The 16,898-nt window shown below is 57.9% G+C and overlaps 1 protein-coding gene across 5 annotated transcripts; it reads left to right on the forward strand.

Moving 5' to 3' along the window:
• Nucleotides 1-303: 303 nt before the first annotated feature.
• Nucleotides 304-16,898, forward strand: JAK3 (Janus kinase 3). 5 transcript variants are annotated; one of them, XR_004677805.1, is made up of 24 exons: nucleotides 304-376; nucleotides 2,877-3,073; nucleotides 3,530-3,653; nucleotides 3,970-4,081; nucleotides 4,261-4,406; nucleotides 4,786-5,080; nucleotides 5,667-5,789; nucleotides 5,889-6,046; nucleotides 6,681-6,792; nucleotides 7,036-7,222; nucleotides 7,739-7,866; nucleotides 8,085-8,216; nucleotides 9,144-9,228; nucleotides 10,005-10,132; nucleotides 10,833-10,965; nucleotides 11,057-11,208; nucleotides 11,351-11,501; nucleotides 12,151-12,290; nucleotides 12,370-12,559; nucleotides 13,007-13,131; nucleotides 13,383-13,555; nucleotides 14,129-14,203; nucleotides 14,516-14,698; nucleotides 16,092-16,898. XR_004677805.1 is itself a non-coding variant. In XM_034997218.1 (24 exons), exons 2-24 carry the CDS (start codon nucleotides 2,890-2,892, stop codon nucleotides 16,197-16,199), a joined length of 3,387 nt encoding a protein of 1,128 aa, XP_034853109.1. In that variant the 5' UTR covers nucleotides 304-376; nucleotides 2,877-2,889; the 3' UTR covers nucleotides 16,200-16,895. The 5 variants fall into 5 exon arrangements, 3 of the variants coding, with proteins under 3 accessions (XP_034853109.1, XP_034853111.1, XP_034853110.1); XR_004677806.1 differs by having other exon boundaries at nucleotides 14,588-14,698; nucleotides 16,092-16,897; XM_034997218.1 differs by having other exon boundaries at nucleotides 14,086-14,203; nucleotides 16,092-16,895.

Genomic DNA, 16,898 nt, shown 5'->3' on the forward strand with positions numbered 1-16,898 from the left:
AGATAGGTAAACTGAGGCCCAAGGAGCTGGGGCATTGCCAGGGCCCCCCAGGGAGTGAGCAGCAGTCCGGAGCCTGCTGAGAACCCCTCTGTGACCGGGGCCTTTCTCTGTGCTGTTACTCCTCCCTTTAGGTCCAGGGTTTCCAGCACTCTGTCTGGAGGGCCACTGCCCGGGGAGGCTTCTGGAACTTTCTGCCCCTCCGCGGCCAGGCCCTCTCCCCTCCCTGTCCCCATCCCCCACATGGCCATGACTTTCGGTAAGTGACAGCAGCTCAGGAAGTCAAGGGGCCCACACAGGAAGGAGCCAACTGGGACTTTCCTCCGGCTGCTGCCCGGCTCTACCCTCCTGTCCTTAGCCCAGGCTTCCCAGCTGCCAGGTAAGAGCTGGTGGGGCCACATGGCTCTAGGATGGGGGTTGGGGGGAATGTGTGAAGGGCTGTGGCTGGGGACAAGGCAAGGCCTCTGAGGAAAGCTGCTAGACAGACAAGAGCTGGGAGGGGCTGGCTCTGTGGCCTCTGCTTTTTCTACATAAGATGAGACCTCAAATCTCCAGCTCTCGGAGCGCCTGGGTGGCTCAGTCATTAAGCGTCTGCCTTCGGCTCAGGTCATGATCCTGGGGTCCTGGGATCGAGCCCCGCATCGGGCTCCCTGCTCGGCGGGAAGCCTGCTTCTCCCTCTCCCACTTCCCCTGCTTGTGTTCCCTCTCTCGCTGTGTCTCTCTCTGTCAAATAAATAAAATCTTTAAAAAAAAAAAAAATCTCCAGCTCTCTGGACCTGAGTGAATCACTGTGCCTTGGGCCTGGAGTTCATGGCCCCTGGGGGCACGGTTCCCAGCCTCCACCTCCCAGGACCCAGCCAGAGCTTAGGGTGACCAACCAACTGTAGGGGATGTGGGACTTAGGTTGTTAAAGCAGGGGCATTTTTCTGTGTCCCAAGCACCACCTCTGACTTTTTCTTTTTTTTTTTCCTTCAATATTTAAAATATATACATATCTTTAAGATTGATTTTAAACAAAAGATACACATTGTGTGATTCCATTTACATAAAAGTGCAAAGACCATGATTAAGTCGACTATTAGAAATAGGACAGTGATCACCTTTGCGGGGAGTGACAGGGGCCCCAGGGCTCCTGGGACTGGGAATGTTCTGATTCCTGGTCTGGGAGCTGGTGACATGGGGGTGTCCCTAAAGGAAAATTCCCTTCCCCTCACGCCGTCCCTCCACCATAGGAACCACTAAACCACTGTGTCAAGGGACCTTCTTGTCTGGTTTAGCTGGCCTTTGTCAAGTGCTCCCTGGGCATGTTGCCAAGGATTGTGCCAGTTAGTGAGGATTAAAAACGTTGACACCTTGGGCTCAGCTCAGCAAACCAAGGCAGGTGGGGAGTCAGCCCATTTCACAGCTGAGAAAGTGGAGTCCCAGCTGTGGGAGTCCTGCCACGGTCACAAAGCTTGAGTATGATGTGGTTGGAATTTGAACCCAGAGCCTAAGGTCTTTCCCTATCCCAGCTCCAGGCTTATAGACTCGGTATGCTAAAACCTCATTAATGCTATCCCTCTTCCACCTCCTACTATTATTCTGGAACATGGTTTTTTTGTTTTTTGTTTATTTGAGAGAGAGTGAGCACACAAGCAGGGGGAGGGGCAGAAGGGAGAAGCAGATTCCTCTGCTGAGCAGGAAGCCTGACGCAGGGCTCAATCCCAGGACCCTGGAATCATGACCTGAGCCAAAGGCAGACGCTTAACCGACTGAACCACCCAGGCGCCCCTGGAACATGGTTTTTTACCCAATATTTTCTTTGTATCTTCCTTATTCAGGTCAATGTAAGTGGATCTTGTCCATCTACTACTCCCTTTTCCCAGCTGGCTCGAAGCCCAGCCCTTCCCTCTGCCTAGCCAGGGGTCCTGAGCTCTGGTAATAAAGGGTGAGGGGCAATTTCCTCCTAGGCCCATTCCAGGGAGGGCTTCTTGCTACAGGAGCCTAAACAGTGGGAGTGATAAAGGGGACGGAGATGGTGATGGTGGTGGGCAGATAAGACACAGAGGTCCCTACTGACTGAGTCATCAGTCTGGATCCAATGCATGCTGCAAGGCATACATCATATCAGCTGCAAAAGCTTCCAGCCCCAGCCCCAGCCCCAGCCCCAGAAGAGCTTGAGTCTCCTAGACCTGCAGGAAGTGATGGGCCACCCATGTATACGAACCAGGATCTATCTGCTTCTTGGTCTGCAAATGTGTACATCTGTGATTGATTGCTCATGCCTGCCTAGGGCAGGGGCTTTGGAGTAAGGTAGGTGGGGAGGCTGCAGATTGACTGGAGATGTCCTCCCTGGACTGACAAGAATACACACAAATTATGTGTGTCAACCATACTAAAAAAGAAGAGAAGAATTCACACAAATTAGAGTGTAGAATATCCTCCAGACCCCAGCATAGCCCTTCCTGGGGGGGTTTATGGCTCCTCACCTATCTTGCACACTCAGCTCCCCCATTTCTCTCTTTCTCCACCTCTGTCTTTTTTTTTTTTTTTTGAGAGAGAGTGTGCTTGAGAGAGAGCGTGAGCAGGGGGAGAGGCAGAGGGAGAAGCAGACTCCCCACTGAGTAGGAAGCCCGACATGCGGCTTTCCATGGGGCTCGATCCCAGGACCCCAGGATCATGACCTGAGCTGAAGGCAGAGGCTTGACCAACTGAGCCACCCAGGCGCCCCTCCCCATCTGTCTTTCTCTTTCTGTGTGTCTCTGTTCCCCTCTCTTCCCTCTTTCACCAGCTTCAACCCTACCTCACCCTGCCACATTTCTGTCCCCCCACACACCTAGAAGCTTTGTAGTCTCGCTCCCTCTGGCCAGAACTGAGTGGCTGCCTCTCTTTGTGTCCAGACAGGCTACACCTATGGCGCCTCCAAGCGAGGAGACACCCTTGATTCCTCAGCGCTCCTGCAGCCTCTCGTCTTCAGAAGCTGGTGCCCTGCACGTGCTGCTGCCCCCTCGGGGCCCTGGACCCCCACAGCGCTTATCCTTCTCCTTTGGGGACCATTCAGCTGAAGAGCTGTGTGTTTGGGCTGCTAAGGCCAGTGGTGAGTGGGTCCCTAGAAGACTGGGCCAAAGAGAGGAGTAGGGCTGTGGGAGGCCTAGATTGGGAGCTGGAATAGCTGTCAAGTGGAGTCAGCATGGGAGCTGGGGCTTTGAGGGATGAATAAGTTTGGAAATGGAGGAAGGTGCTCAGGGAAAGGCTGTGCAAAGACTCGGAGGCACATGAGGGCAAACAGTTGGTCATCCCTTGACGTAAAGTGTACAGTGGAAGGAGCACTCTGGGGAGAAGGGCAAGGAGCCCCAGGAAGCAGGTTGTGTGTGGATTCTCTGCTAAGGGCAATGGGGAGCCCTGGAGTGTGTGTGAGCAGGGGTGGGACACAGCGTGAGAGCCCAAGGTGGGAAAGAGCCCTGCAGGGCTGCATGGGGTTCGTAACCATGGCAGCCCTGCAAGGGACAAGATGGGGAAATTTAGGAGGGTGCTGATGGGGGCATCCCCTCAGGCATCCTGCCTGTGTACCACTCCCTCTTTGCTCTGGCCACGGAGGACCTGTCCTGCTGGTTCCCCCCAAGCCACGTCTTCTCCGTGGAGGACCCGGGCACCCAAGTTCTGGTCTACAGGCTCCGGTAAGAAGCACATCACCCCTACTCCCACAGGCATGGGTTAAATGTTACCAAGAGGGGGTGCCTTTTGTTGAGGGCAAGGGGAGTTTAGAACCACAGTGATCCTACAACATTATCATCTCCCTGCACTTCCCGGTGGTGCCCCAGGGAGGATGTGATCACCGCTCATGGCACAGATGAAGAACTGAGGCCAGAGGGTGTGCGTTGCTTGCCCAAGGTCACATAACAAGTCAGTGGCACAACCTGGGCTCTGTGAGGTCTCAGCACGGTCTTCCACCCCTCCCTACCCCTACTCCAGGCTTCTCCCCTTCCCCAACAGCTTTTACTTCCCCAACTGGTTTGGGCTAGAGAAGTGCCACCGCTTCGGGCTACGAAAGGACTTGGCCAGCGCCATCCTTGACCTACCAGTCCTGGAGCACCTCTTCGCCCAGGTAGGGGTCTGCATGGGGCTTAGCCCGGGGCTGGGGTCCACAGGGCAACATCAAGGCTCGCAGTTGGGCGGCCTTGGCTGACCCTCTCTGTGGCAGCCCAGGGTTGGGAATCTGCCCAAGGGTGGGGGGGTCTGTAGGGCAACATCAGGGCTCACGGTTGGGCTGTGACCGGCCCCCAGCACCGGAATGACCTGGTGAGCGGCCGCCTCCCTGTGGGCCTCAGTCTCAAGGAGCAGGGTGAATGTCTCAGCCTGGCGGTGCTGGACCTGGCCCGGATGGCCCGCGAGCAGGCTCAGCAGCCTGAGGAGCTGCTGAAAACTGTCAGGTGAGGGCTTCCAGCTTGTGGTACCCAGCGTCTACCTGCGAGGGAGCAAATGTGGCTCCACTGGGGCATCCCTAGAGCTCAGGCTCCCATGAGGCTCCCCACCTACAAGCCCGCAGTGTGTCCATGTGAGCCAGGACCCCACCGACCCACTGGGGCTCCAGTCCTTGCCTCCCTCCTGCCGCTGAAGGCCTGTGTGTGTGTGTCCGTCTTGTGGACCCCAGTGGTCCTTCCCGCGTGGGTGTCCTTGAGTGTCTCCGTGTGTGCCGCCCAGCCGAGGCCACACTTCAGCCCTTCAACTAAAATTCGGGTTTGTGTGTGTCCCTGTCCCTACCTGTGGAGATCCCTCCCCACAGTGAGGACCCGCTACCCTCACTCGTAGCTACAAGGTCTGCCTGCCTCCCGACCTGCGCGACCTGATCCAGGGCCTGAGGTTCGTGACGCGGAAGCGCATCCGCAGGACTGTGCGCCGGGCCCTGCGCCGCGTGACCGCCTGCCAGGCTGACAGGCACTCGCTCATGGCCAAATACATCATGGACCTGGAGAGGCTCGACCCGGCCAGGGCGGTAGAGACCTTCCTCGTGAGCCTCCCCGGGGCTGCTGGTGGTCAGGATGCGCAGGGGCTGCTCCGAGTGGCTGGCGACACCGGCATCGCCTGGAGTCCAGGAGGACAAGAGGTGTGGACGGCTGGTGGGCAGGGCCAACGGCGGGGGCGGGGCCTAGGAGGGAGGGGCAGGAGAGTGGGCGGGGTGAAGGAAGGGAGAGACTGTGAGGGCTCCGATGGGGGCCCGCGGAGTGAGAGGTGGGGCTGAGCCAGGGGTGGGGGCGAGAACGAAAAATGGGCGGGACTTAGAGGGATGGGACTGGTTGGGCGGGGGGCTCAGGGCGGGGCTACCTGAAGGTCGGGGGGAGGAGTCAGGACTGAGACGGGGCGGGGCTCCCGGCTGGACTGAGAGAGACCGGGAGGTGGAGTGGAGCTAAGCGAGGGAGGGCCTCAGGGAAAGAACCGGCTCAACGAAGAAGATGGGGTTGAGCAGAGTTGGGGTGGGAGACACTGGGGATGGGCTGGGGAGGGTTTGTGAGGGATGGGATTGATAGAAGGGCCCGGGGCTTGGCAGGGGCGTGGTGGGAAGGGGCCGGGGTTGGGAGAGGCTTAGAGGGTCAGGGCTTACGGCATGGGTTGGTGGGGTCCAGGCTTCCAAGAGGGACTGGGGGCTCCGAGGGGACGGGACCGCCAGCTCCAGCCCTCCCCCTCGTTCCCAGGCCCTCCAGCCCTTCTGCGACTTTCCAGAAATTGTGGACATCAGCATCAAGCAGGCTCCGCGTGTTGGCCCGGCCGGGGAGCACCGCCTGGTCACCGTCACCAGGACAGACAACCAGATCCTGGTGAGTGCTGGACCCTCTCCCCTCCCGCCTAACCCCGACTGCGGGGACGTGGGACCGTCGCCTTCGGGCCGTAGCGGGCGCTGACGCGGGTCCTCACAGGAGGCCGAGTTCCCGGGGCTGCCCGCCGCGTTGTCCTTCGTGGCGCTAGTCGACGGCTACTTCCGGCTGACCTCCGACTCCCGGCACTTCTTCTGCAAGGAGGTTGCGCCGCCGCGGCTGCTGGAGGAGGTGGCCGAGCAGTGCCACGGCCCCATCACGTAAGGGTCCACCCCCTATGCCTGCCCTCCGCGGCCAGAACTCGGTTCGAATCTTGGGCACTCCCCTTCTCGCTGCCTCAGTGTCCTCCCCTCCCAGGAGCCTTGGAGAGGGGTCAAGGGCTGGAACAGCGCCTGGTGCACGGTTGGCGCTCAATGAGACTAGGCTCTCCCTTCTGCTGCTGGCCAGGGCAGTGGCCTCCCTCTCTCTGATTCCTCAGGGCCCCAGGGCCGATTCCTGGGGATGGATGACACCAGGTTCCACCTGCAGCCTCTTCTTTAATCACCTAATAGAAGCCCTGATTTTTGGCTCATTTTAAAAAATAGGAAGGAGATGGGGTGCCTGGGTGGCTCATTCGTTAAGCGTCTGCCTTCGGCTCAGGTCATGATCCCAGAGTCCTGGGATCGAGCCCGCATCGGGCTCCCTGCTCCGTGGGAAGCCTGCTTCTCCCTCTCCCACTCCCTCTGCTTGTGTTCCCTCTCTCGCTGTGTCTCTCTCTGTCAAATAAAAAATAGGAAGAAGAGAGGGAATGTTAGCTGGTGAGGATCCCAGGGCTTCAGAGGAACCAGGAGGATTAGAACCCAAGTCTGCCTCCATCTCTGTGTCTCTGTCTTTTCCTCCGGCCTTTCTCCACAGCCTGGATTTTGCCATCAACAAGCTCAAGACTGGGGGCTCACTTCCTGGCTCCTACGTTCTCCGCCGCAGTCCCCAGGATTTTGATTGCTTCCTCCTCACTGTCTGTGTCCAGGTTGGTCCACCACTAGGAGCCACATGGGCAGGGAGGGCTTCCTGAAGGAGATGACATTTGAGCTGAGACCTGAAAGATGAGTCAGTATTTGCTCCTGGAGGAAGGGGAGGGTAAAGGCATTCCCAGTGGAGGGAATGGCTTATGCAAAGGCTTGGAGATTGGAACGAGCCTGTGGTGCTGGAGGAAGATGGGGTGAGGGAAAAGTACTGCCCACTTCCACTCAGGGACCACTCCTCCTTGCAGACCCCCCTGGGTCCTGATTACAAGGGCTGCCTCATCCGGCGTGACCCCACGGGAACCTTGTCCCTGGCTGGCCTTGGCCGTCCCCACAGCAGTCTCCGAGAGCTCTTGGCAGCCTGCTGGGACAGCGGGCTGCACGTGGACGGGGTTGCGCTGAACCTCACCTTCTGCTGCACCCCCAAACCCAAAGGTGAGCCCGCCCCCTCCCCTGAGTGGAGCAATCGAGCTGGGGACCTGCCTTGTGCGGCAGGGGGCAGAGAGAGCGGGTCGAGATGGGTTAGGGAAGAAAAGGTGATTTATGTGTTTGTGGAATAGATGCTATCTTCAGGCATGACGAGATCCAGTTGCAGCTGGATCCGAGAGATGTCACTGACTCTTAGACTCTCTCCATCTCTTGCCTCTTCCTCTGGGTGAATTTCACTCTCAGACAAACCCCTTGGATGGGACAACTCTGAGGTGTGAGTTCTTCAGAGTCTTCCAGAATCTCTAGCAGAACTGAGACTAGGTTGCCTGCTCATCGGTCACCCTCCCCGCCCCCCTCCCCCGACTGGGGCTTCCTAGAGTCTCAAATAAACCACGTACCTTGGAGTCCTCACCTCAGGGTTGTCTTCTGGGAGGGGCCCCAAATTAAGGCAGGGAGTGAGCAAACCTTAGGGGGCCTTCCACCTCTGACCGCTCTTTTTTTCCCTCCACTTCCTCCCCGTAGAAAAGTCCAACCTGATTGTGGTGCGGAGGGATTGCAGCACGCCCACATCATCCCCTGTTCGGTTCCAGTCCCACTGCCAGCTGAGTCAGATGACATTTCACAAGATCCCTGCTGACAGCCTGGAGTGGGTAAGTGGCCCCAGGAAATGGAAGGGGGACCTCCGTTGGGATTCAGACACTGGGTCCTCATTGTACCCCATTTACATCTCTGCTGTGTGGCCTCGAGCATGTGACATAACCTCCTTGTGCCTCTGTTTCATTATCTGTAAAATGGGGCCAGGGCCAGGGGCCAGGATCCCACCAGGAGCCCCCTTACCAGCCTCTCATGTTGCCCCCTCACCCTCCAGCATGAGAACCTGGGTCATGGGTCCTTCACCAAGATTTACCGAGGTTGTCGCCACGAGGTCGTGGAGGGGGAGGTCCGGGAGACGGAGGTGCTGCTCAAAGTGATGGATGCCAAGCATAAAAACTGCATGGAGGTGAGTGTGATGGGGACCAAGACTTTGGGGTCAGGACTGGCTGGAGAGAGCGTTGTGGATTCAGGGAAATTTAAAAACACACAGGTCTTAAAACAACAGAAATGGAGCTGCAGCATCTCCAAACCATGAAATACAGAAGGGTCAGGGAATTTAGATGGAAACAGAAAGAGTACACCAAATAGAAGAAACAGCCAGTGCAAAGATCCTGAGGCAGGGTTGTGCCTGGCATGTTTTTTTTTTAATGATTTTATTTATTTATTTGAGAGGGGGAGGAGGGAGCACAAGCAGGGGGAGCAGCCAAGGGAGAGGGAGAAGCAGATTCCCTGCTGAGCAGGGAGCCCAATGCAGGGCTCAATCCCAGGACCCTGGGATCATGACCCAAGCTGAAGGCAGACACTTAACTGACTGAGCCACCCAGGCACCCCTGTGCCTGGCATGTTTAAGGAACAGTGAGGAGGGGGCGTCTGGCTGGCTCAGTTGGAAGAGCACATGACTCTTCATCTCAGGGTCATAAGTTCGAGCCCCACATTGGGTGCAGAGATTACTTAAATAAATACAATCTAAAAAAAAAAAAGTAAAGAAGGGCCACTGGGCTGGAGAGAAGTGAGCAAAGGAGAAGAGGGGAGTGATGTGGATGGAAGCATCAGCAAGGATTGGGCCACCCAGGGAAGGCATGAGTCCTCCTTGAACCCCAAGTCTCCCACTTCTGTGTGAGGGACCCAAGGTGGATTACAGTGGAGACTTCCAGCCCCCATCAGAAAACCATGATAGAGTCCTGTGTATACCAGTGGTGGACTCCAAGGTCAAAGGAGGCTTGTGGTGAGGTGCCCTCCTGAGGCCGATTTGTGAGCAGCAAGTTTGGGGTGCTTGGTCTGACCCTGGAGTGGGAGGAACCCATGGACCTTCTCTCCCTTCTCCTCTCCCCAGTCATTTCTGGAAGCAGCGAGTTTGATGAGCCAAGTGTCATACCAGCATCTCGTGTTGCTCCACGGCGTGTGCATGGCTGGAGACAGTGAGACAGAACCCTCACCCCTGCCCCCACCCTTCCTCAGGGAAACCGTCTAGGGCAGCATTAGCGATACAAACCCAGAGCTCGCCCTGGCTGGGGCCCCGTGTCCCCCAGGGTCCCTCACCCTGTTACCTGTGTCCTTCATTTGTCACTTCTGGGGCAGCAGCTCCAAGCTCCCACCGATACCCAGCCCCACAGAATTATCTCAAGTCAGACGGGCCTGGGTTCCAATCCCACCTCGCTGTGTACCCCCCTCTGTAGCTTTGCAAGGGCCAAGTTACCTCTCCAAGCTCCAGTTCCACCAGATTCGTACAGCAACTATTTATCAGGAGCCCAGGAGGGGCCAGGAGCTGCACTCACAGTGTGGAACACGACAGGTGGGGCAGGGTGATACATGATCATGTGTGAGGGGGCGGCACAGGCCACTGTGGGTGGTCAAAGGCCGCTAGCCCAGCTTGGAGGTTAGGCAATGATTCTGGATAGGCAAAGGTAAGTTCTAGGCAGAGAAGGCAAAGATAAGTAGGAATTAGGGAAGAGGAGGAGAGGAGGGGGGATGTCCCAGACAGAACATGCAAAGGGCTGGAAGTGCCCTTCCAGGCATCTCGGGGAAATAGTTGCCACAGGGGAAGTGAGGAGGAGGAGAGGTGAGTAGGCTAAGGACCATGCAACAGTCAGAACTGAGAGCTCCAGGGAGCCCTGAGGGTGGGGTGGGGCGGAGCCTGTTCAACCCGCTGCAGTCCTGCCTCCCAGCCCTGCCCCTCCCTGCTGCCTGCCGCCAGGTATCATGGTGCAGGAATTTGTACACCTGGGAGCGCTGGACACCTACCTGCGCAAGTCTGGCCACCTGGTGCCAGCCAGCTGGAAGCTGCAGGTGATCAAACAGCTGGCCTATGCCCTCAACTATCTGGTGAGTGCTCTTCTGCTTGCTCTACCCTCTATGCAGAGAATGGAGGGGCAATTGAGAGTGGGCTCTGTGGTATGTGTAGGACTTTGGTACAGATGCAAGGGGAGGGCATTTTAGGGAGAAGCATACATACAAGCTCAGAGATGTAAGAGCGGGAGAAGGGAACAGGTGGTCATTGGTGGATTTCAGTGGGGAGTATTGAGCCATGAGGCCAGGCCGGGGGAAGGCTTCCCAGAAGAAGGAACATGGGAGCTGGGCCTTGAGGGTTGAATAGAAGCTCATCAAGAGGAGAAAAGAAGGAGGGTGTGTCAGGTTGAGGGCACAGCCTGGGCCAAGGCCTGCAACTTAGAAGATGAGTTGCATGTCCTGGGATGCATCCAGCAGTTCAGTTGGCAGGAGACCAGGGTAGAGGTGTGGAAGAGAGAATGTCATAGGAAGAGTGAGCAAGTATCTCAAAGGGCCTTGAATGCTAGACTGAGGACCTCTGACTTTATCCTAAAGGCAGTGGGGAGCCACAGGGTGGGTTTGAAGGGGAGGGACACAGGGTAGCGCAGGGGGTGAACCAGAGGAGGCAAGACAGGAATGGTCTAGAAGTATGGTCTGAGCAGCCCCAGGTGGGCTTTGAAGGATGTGTAGTGGTTCTTCAGCCAGACGATTCATCCAGCAAACCCTCCCTGGCATTCTCTATGCCTGGCCCACCCAGGAAGACAAAGGCCTCCCCCATGGCAATGTCTCAGCCCGGAAGGTGCTCCTGGCTCGCGAAGGGGCTGATGGGAACCTGCCCTTCATCAAGCTGAGTGACCCTGGTGTCAGCCCCTCTGTGCTAAGCCGGGACAGTAAGTCCGGAAGGGTGGAGGGAGGGGCCTAGTGCCCTAGAGGGGCAGTGGGCCAGGGAAGCAGACGCCTGACCCCAGCCCCACTCCCCAGTGCTCACTGACAGGATCCCCTGGGTGGCCCCCGAGTGTCTCCAGGAGGCCCGGACACTCGGCTTGGAAGCTGACAAGTGGGGTTTTGGTGCCACAGCCTGGGAGGTGTTCAGCGGGATCCCGATGCCCATCAGCACCCTGGATCCCGCCAAGGTCAGAGCACCCTCACTGGCCTCTAGAGTGCCCATTTGGGAGAAGGGTGGGCTGAGGTCCAGCTTGGGGAGGATGGGCTGGCCTAGGGTGGGGGGCTCCTGAGGGTGCACTGGGAGTGACCAGCCACTCTTCTCAACTTCAGAAGCTCCAGTTTTATGAGGAACGGCAGCACCTGCCTGCCCCCAAGTGGACGGAGCTGGCCATACTGATCCAGCAGTGCATGGCCTATGATCCAGGCCAGAGACCCTCCTTCCGTGCCATCATCCGTGACCTGAACAGCCTCATCACTTCAGGTGCCCACTGGGCCGGGCAGGGTGGGCAGGGCTGGCCTGTCATATTAGGCCCCGGGGGGCGAGGGGGAAGTGAAATTTGCATGCAGAGCCGGCCCTGTGTGCTTGGCAGGGTTGGAGTGGTTGGTGACTGTAACAGTCAGCATGAACCTCAACCGCTGCTGTAACAAACAGACCCCCTTGGCTCCAGATCGAACGTGATGGATATTTACCTTTCATTCAGTGAGGGTGTCCAGGTCAACAGGCACCTCTCCCTTTGTGGCTCTACCCATCCCATGGCCTCAGGTCCCTGTGGCATCCTCTGCAGACAAGAGAGAGAGACTGTGGAGGGTCCCATGGGCCAGGCCTGAAAGAGCCGCCAGCACTTCTCCCTCATCAGACTGAGCTCAGTCACGTACCACCCTTCACAGCAGTGGAGTCTGGGAAATGCCCTTCTGTCTCCAAAGCTATATGTAGTTTGCACAGCATGCAGAGCACATAAGGGGTCTGCCTTTGCCCAGTCGGCCTCTTTTTCCAGCACCCCCCCCCCCACAAAGTACCCGTAGGCTTGTGTGGAGAAGGTAAGCATGCAGATCGAAGTCCCCTGGCAAGTCAGCTTAGGAGGGGGACCCCAGGCCCAATGTACTGGTCCCTTACTACTTGGGCCCTGCAGATTACGAGCTCCTCTCAGACCCCACGCCCGGCGCCTTGGCGCCCCGTGATGGGCTGTGGAATGGCGCCCAGCTCTACGCCTACCAGGACCCTACCATTTTTGAGGAGAGACACCTCAAGTACATCTCACAGCTGGGCAAGGTGAGGTGCACCCGACTGCGGTGGGCGGGGCAGCGCCCATGCACCCCTGCACTTGGACACCAGCCCTGCTGTCCCCCAGGGCAACTTCGGCAGCGTGGAACTGTGCCGCTATGACCCGCTGGGCGACAACACGGGCGCCCTAGTGGCAGTGAAGCAGCTGCAGCACAGCGGGCCAGACCAACAGAGGGACTTCCAGAGGGAGATCCAGATCCTCAAAGCCCTCCACAGCGACTTCATTGTCAAGTACCGCGGAGTCAGCTATGGCCCAGGTGAGCCATTTCCCCCACCCGGTGCTCTTCAAACCACACACCCTCAGCCTCCTGCAGTAACATTTCAGGGTGGTCTGGGAACACCAGGAAGGGCGCTATGGATGCTCTTGCTTAATCCAGATTTGGATCCCCTAGGGTTCGAATTCCCGCTCTCTCCCTCAGCAGCTGGGAGACCTTGGGCAGGCGATTTAACCTCTCTGAGCATCGGTTTCTCCACCTGAAAAAGGGGTCATTATCAGGTTTAAATGAATCAGTGTGTATTGTAGAAAGTACTCAAGAGCCCTTGGCGAAAAGTGTCATGGTTGCTGTTCCCATTTTACAGAAAGCAATACTGAGGCCGGGAGGGGCCCAGGGTCGTACTCTGATCCGGGAGGAAGAATCGGGAGGGGCCGCAGACAGAGTTGGGCCCTGTGGTGACCCCTCCCAACCTCCCCTCGCCTCCCCTAGGCCGCCAGAGCCTGCGGCTGGTGATGGAGTACCTGCCCAGCGGCTGCCTGCGCGACTTCCTGCAGCGGCATCGCGCGCGCCTCGCCGCCAGCCGCCTGCTCCTTTACGCCTCGCAGATCTGCAAGGTGCGGGCCGTGCCCCGGGACGCGGGCGCCGACGTGGCGAAGTCTGGGCGGGGGTCTGCGTGGAGTCGCGGGGAAGGCGGAGGGTTGAAGTTTGGGGGTCCAGTCAGGTTGGACAAGGAGCGGTTGAGCTGGGGCTGAGGTCAGGCCTGGAGTGCAGAATGGGTCCAGGGCAGAGTCAGGCTTGGGCCCTGGGATGGGTTTGGGCTGGATTCCAGGTTATGCTGGAGTCCGCACCTCACGCGCGCCTGCAGGGCATGGAGTACCTGGGCTCCCGCCGCTGCGTGCACCGCGACCTGGCCGCGCGTAACATCCTGGTGGAGAGCGAGACGCACGTCAAGATCGCCGACTTTGGCCTCGCCAAGCTGCTGCCGCTCGACAAAGACTACTACGTGGTCCGCGAGCCCGGCCAGAGCCCCATCTTCTGGTGGGAACCCCGCCCCCGCCCCGGCCTACCTCTCCTCCCCACTACTGGGGCCCCTACCTCGCTCCCACCTTCGTGAGCCCGCCATGGCCCCGCCCTTCCCACAGTCCTGGCCCCGCCCCCTAAACACTGGCCCCGCCCCTGCCCCTACAGCTACGGCCCTTCCTGACCCCGCCCAGGCCCCCACTTCTCTCCACTACCCCCCGCCCCTCCTCCCCACTGTCCTGGGCCCTTGCCGGGCCACGGCCTTCCTACCGGTGTACGGTCCCTTCCCCACAGCCTGGTCCCACCTCGCTCCGCCCCTCGGCACTGGCCCCGCCCCCCAGAGCCACGGCTCCGCCCTGACCCCGCCCAGACCTTCCGCAGGGTTGGAGAATACCCCATCCCACAGGCGGGGAAGCTCTGACCCCAGAGCTGGGACTGACCTTCTCACAGCCCCACCCACCACTGACCAGCTCCCCCCGCCCAGGGTTGTTCCCTTTCCCGTACTCTGCCTCACTTTCGCATCCCAAGACTTCCTTGTCCCCCTCCAGGTACGCCCCGGAGTCCCTCTCTGACAATATCTTCTCGCGCCAGTCCGACGTCTGGAGCTTCGGGGTCGTCCTGTACGAGCTTTTCACCTACGGCAACAAGAGTTGCAGCCCCTCAGCCGTGAGTCAGCACCCCTGCATTCCCCAGTACCCTCCTCTCCCCAACCCCTTCCTGGCCAATCCCTGCCCCGTTTGTGCCCGAGTCCCTCTTTTGCTCAGTGTCACCTGGTCCCAGCATTATATAGGCCCTCTATAATGGGGAGGACCTCTCTTCACTAAGGCTGACCCCCACTACCACGTGCAGCCCGCTCCCCCTCCATCACGGATGACCCCTCCTCCTCCCTTACGCCTGGCCCCTCTCCCCACCGCGGGTGATTCTCTCCCTCCCTTCACTATGGCTGCCCCCTGCCTCCCCACCCCCACCCCTCTCCAGTCACTGGCGGCCCCTCCTCCTACCTTCACGGATGGCACCTCTCCCACCACGGGCGCTCCCTCTTGGCCCCAGGAGTTCCTGCGGATGATGGGATGTGATGGAGATGTCCCGGCCCTCTGCTGCCTCCTGGAGCTGCTGGCTGAGGGCCAGAGGCTGCCTGCACCTCCTGCCTGCCCTGGTGAGGTGAGCACTGGAGGGCCTGCCTCAGTTTCCCACTCTGGATTTTCCTGGGCAAGCCAGCTGGCCCCTTTGGGTCTCCCCACCTCCTGTTGTCTCTTGATTGAGAGCATACCCCGGGGCATGAATCTGAAGGGGAGTTTGGCTTCTATTTTGCTGTTCTCTCACTGTATGGCAAGTTGCAAACACTTTCAGAGCCTCAGTTTGCCCATCTCCAAAATGGGAATAACAATGCCTTATGCGGGGGGTGCCTGGGTGGCTCAGTCAGCTAAGCGTCTGCCTTCCGCTCAGGTCATGATCCCGGAGTCCTGGGATCGAGCCCCACGTCGGGCTCTCTGCTTGGCGGGAAGCCTGCTTCTCCCTCTCCCACTCCCCCCGCTTGTGTTCCCTCTCTCGCTGTCTCTCTGTAAAATAAATAAAATCTTAAAAAAAAAAACCCCAAAACACAATGCCTTATGGGGTGGGGGAAGGTTAGACAAGTTAACACCTCTCCAGTGCTCAGCTTAGGGTCCAGCGCACTGTCAACACTCCATAAATGTTAACAACTCTTACAGTTTATCGTCACAACTTTTGGGGAAAGATCTAACATGAGGTTGGTCATTCATAAAGTGATCTGCCCAGGGGCACTTGAGTGGCTCAGTCAGTTAAGCGAATGACTCTTGGTTTCCACTCGGGTCATGATCTCAGGATGGTGAGATCAAGCCCCATGTCAGGCTCTGCACTGGGTATGGAGTTTGCTTGAGATTCTCTCCCCCTCCCTCTCCTCTCCCATGCTCTTTCCCCCAGTGTGCTCTCTCTCTCTCTCACACAAATAAATAAAATCTTAAAAAAAAAAATGTATCTGCCCAGGCCACAAATGTTTATTGAGCGTTGACTGTGTGCCGAGCTCTGTGCTGGGTGCTGAGGACCCAGCAGGGGACAGAACAGATACTACCCTGTCCTCCTGGTAACCAGCAGAGGCTAACAAGAACACTCTGGTCTGGTGGTTATCAGTGTCTAGAAAGAATTGAACAGGAGGGAATGAGGGGGTGCGGTCGTGGTCAGGGGGGCCTTTCAGAGGGGGTGATCCTGAAGGAGGAGGAGGAGCCTACCCATAGGGAAAGCTGGGAGAGGGCATTCTCAGTGGTGGACACAGCATGTGCAAAGGCCCTGAGGTGGGAATGAGTTTGATGCCTTTAAATAATGAGATGGGGGCAGATGTGGCTGCAGGGAACAAGAGAGGGGGTGATGGAAGGAGACAGGGGAGGGCATGAGATTTTGTTCTAAGACCTCTAGGGAGCCATGGGAGGCTTTGGAGCAGGGGAGGGATGGAATCTAATTTATATTTTAAAATGGTGAATAGGAGTCATGTCCTTCCTACCGCTCATATGTGACCCTGTTGTCTCCTCCCACCCCTCAGGTTCATGAGCTCATGAAGCTGTGCTGGGCCTCTAGCCCGCAAGACCGGCCAACATTCAGTGCCCTGGGCCCCCAGCTGGATGCACTATGGAGTGAAAGCCGGAGCTAGCAGAGTGTGAAACTCATACCTTCCCTGCTTGTCCGGAGGGAGAAACGCACTCACTTCATTTTTATATCTCCTGCACACCTACCTCTGGGTTCTGGTCTTTGTGAACTGGCTGTGTGACCTTGGGCAGGAGGTTGCCCCTCTCTGGGCTTCCTGCTTCACAGAGAGCCTCAGGGGGCAAATGACATTGCATTTGAGGGGCATCCCTGGCTTGTGGGGCAACAGTAGTCTTGTGGCCTCAGGAACTTGTAAAAATTCAAGATGAGGGCGCCTGGGTGGCTCAGTCGTTAAGCGTCTGCCTTCGGCTCAGGTCATGATCCCAGGGTCCTGGGATTGAGCCCCGCATCGGGCTCCCTGCTCGGCGGGAAGCCTGCTTCTCCCTCTCCCACTCCCTCTGCTTGTGTTCCCTCTCTTGCTGTGTCTCTCTCTGTCAAATAAATAAAATAAAATCTTTAAAAAAAAAAAAATTCAAGATGAATGCCTTGGTGGGGCCTGCTGTGCCTTGAGCCCAGAATCTAGGAGCCAAATTTAAGCCCCTCCCATCTTTCTATCCTCTCAGGTTTTGGCCCTGAGCTTCCTGTCTCAGTGAAGACCTTGCAGATCTTTAAATACATGATCTCCGGCTTCTGTTCCAACATCCCTCTTTTGCTGGAGGAAGCCACAGACAAAAGCAGTTGCCCTGGTTGGAAATTCACTTTCTGG

The sequence above is a fragment of the Mirounga leonina genome, unplaced genomic scaffold (genome assembly GCF_011800145.1).
Source record: "Mirounga leonina isolate KUSES-001 unplaced genomic scaffold, KU_Mleo_1.0 Mir_94, whole genome shotgun sequence".
NCBI lineage: Eukaryota > Metazoa > Chordata > Mammalia > Carnivora > Phocidae > Mirounga > Mirounga leonina.

What these genes read in the sequence shown, in the direction of transcription:
- JAK3 (XM_034997218.1), top strand. Translation starts at nt 2,890, where the DNA reads ATGGCGCCTCCAAGCGAGGAGACACCCTTGATTCCTCAGCGCTCCTGC. An exon ending in CCTATGCCCTCAACTATCTG is followed by an intron (nt 10,133 to 10,832) that starts GTGAGTGCTCTT and finishes TGGCCCACCCAG; the next exon opens with GAAGACAAAGGCCTCCCCCA. An exon ending in CTCCTGCCTGCCCTGGTGAG is followed by an intron (nt 14,699 to 16,091) that starts GTGAGCACTGGA and finishes CCCACCCCTCAG; the next exon opens with GTTCATGAGCTCATGAAGCT.